The sequence below is a fragment of the Lucilia sericata genome, unplaced genomic scaffold (genome assembly GCF_015586225.1).
Source record: "Lucilia sericata isolate MDLA Ls3-8-SP2 unplaced genomic scaffold, ASM1558622v1 Contig000058F_arrow, whole genome shotgun sequence".
Taxonomy (NCBI): Eukaryota; Metazoa; Arthropoda; class Insecta; order Diptera; family Calliphoridae; genus Lucilia; species Lucilia sericata.
The window spans coordinates 955439-957722 of record NW_023994094.1 but is presented as its reverse complement, the minus strand read 5'-3'; the positions used below and the strand labels follow the sequence as shown (position 1 = coordinate 957722).

The 2284-nt window shown below is 30.3% G+C and overlaps 1 protein-coding gene across 1 annotated transcript; it reads left to right on the top strand.

The window, feature by feature from the left end:
- Positions 1 to 1035: 1035 nt before the first annotated feature.
- On the top strand, positions 1036 to 1459 carry LOC119616104 (the record flags this gene model as incomplete). Its single annotated transcript, XM_037972293.1, has 2 exons — positions 1036 to 1115; positions 1219 to 1459. Coding segments are annotated over 2 exons (303 nt in total), but the record flags the coding sequence as incomplete, so codon positions are not given.
- Positions 1460 to 2284: the final 825 nt, after the last annotated feature.

Genomic DNA, 2284 nt, shown 5'->3' with positions numbered 1-2284 from the left:
CTTACTTCCCACCAAAATTCGATTTTTTAGTGAAAGCATAAAAGTCCATTTTCTGGCTAAACGGAAGGCCCTAGTGCAAAAAGGATTAAAATCTGTGATCACTTATATTTCCCACCAAAATTCGATTTTTTAGTGAAAACATAAAAGTCCATTTTTCTGGCTAAACGGAAGGCCCTAGGACAAAAAGGATTAAAAATCTGTGACCACTAAAACTCGATTTTTGGGTGAAAACATAAAAGACCATTTTCTGGACCATTATAAGACCTAAACGAAAGCGCCGATTACCTAGGGCCAAAACAGAACAAATTCTAGCAAAATTTAAGATGCTGTCTACTTGCAAACATAATTCTCAAAATGTGCCAAATTAAAATCTGTTATAAAATTTCTTATGTATATTGAAAGTCGGGCCTTGATTTAAATCGAGTGAAGTATCTAACAGTCAGAAATCAGAAATTATCCATTATGAAAAATGATGTAGCGTTGAAAAGTCCAACAGTCCAACTTCAAAATTTAGGTTTAGGGTTCTTTTCACTTCTTTCGAAGAAAACCCCGTATCTTCATTAAGGGCCGATGACTGCTTTAAAAAGGCTTTAAACAAGTACATTTTATAAAATTTTTAAGTTGGATCGACTTATTTTTATTTTAATTCCTCCAAATTTTCTCAATGAAAATTATTTTTAGAAATTTTACATAGGATTTTCCGTTAAGGAGGACTAATGCAAGATAATAAAAGATGGATCTGCGATATATCGATACTGCACTTACTAAGATCGAGTAGTCTGGGAGCCGCCCAGATATTACAAAACATTCCAATTTAAATTTAAATTCATATTCATTAACAGCAAAAGAAAAGCTTTTATACAAAAGTTACCATATTGCTGTACTTAACATCTAAGGGTAAAAAAAAAGCTTTCTCTAGCAGAAAGCTTTCAGTAGCAATGTTAGCGTATTCTGACTTGTGTGTAGTAAATATTTAAATGCCAAGAACTTTTAGCAATTTAAATTTATTAATTCTTATTTCATTTCCTCTCTCCCCGACAGGTTATCACTTTCTTGTGTATTACAACATTAATTTTGGCTCTAACCACAGCCTATCCCTCTAAGGAAAATCTTAAGTAAGTCCATTAATTATGCATAATAAAATAATATTTATTACGTTTTCAACTCCCAATTAAACGATCATTATCTTACTCTTTTCTTTCGTTTATATTTCCTAAGAATACGAATACATATACCGGTAAAACATCATACCCATGTCCATCATAAAACTTTAGTGAAAAAGGTGCCCCTGCCCATACCAGTACCCATCAAAGAGCACAAGAAACATCATGATGAATACAAGCGTAAACAGAGTGAAGAGGAGGAGGAACAGTTAGAAGATGAGTTTGAAGGTTACGATTATCCCAAAAAGAAAAGAAGAACCAGACATCCTTTTATATGAAAGAGCAGACAACAAAAAGACAGAAAAAAAAGAAACACAGAATTTAATTATAAAATTCAAATAAAATAAAAAGAAACGAAAGTAATTAAGTGCAATAGACAAAAAAATATATAATATAAAAAACCAAACATTAATCAAACGTAGCGAGAAGCGCTGATACAGCAGATGGGTATGAAGTGAAGCGATAAATGGAATGAATCTGTATCTATGTTGTTGTTATTTATGTTAATTATGTAGTTTTAAGAGATTTTTTATTTAATTTTATTTTGTTACTTTTGTTGCGACTTTTGATGTAGTAGTTGTTAATAAAGGCAAAAAGATGTCGATTAATTGCTCTAATTGTAAGGATTTCTGGAAATTGTTTGAGATAAAAACAAATTGTAATAAAATTAAATAGTAATAGGGTAGGTAGTAGAAATAAATATTTAAATAAAAATTTTAAATTAAAGTAAAAATTTAACAAAATGTTGTATAAATGTTGTATACTTAAGAAAGAAAAAATAGTTGTAGAAGGAAATATTAAGGAAAATATAAAAATTAAAACTGTCTATAGTCTTAGTCCTAGTCTATAAGTCCTAGTCTATAGTCTAGTCTATTCTAGTCTATAGTCTAGTCTATAGTCTAGTCCTATAGTCCTAGTCTATAGTCTAGTCTATAGTCTAGTCTTAGTCTATCTATAGTCTAGTCTATTGTCTAGTCTATAGTCTATCTATAGTCTAGTCTATAGTCTAGTCTATAGTCTAGTCTATAGTCTATAGTCTAGTCTATAGTCTAGTCTATAGTCTAGTCTATAGTCTAGTCTATAGTCTAGTCTATAGTCTAGTCTATAGTCTAGTCTATAGT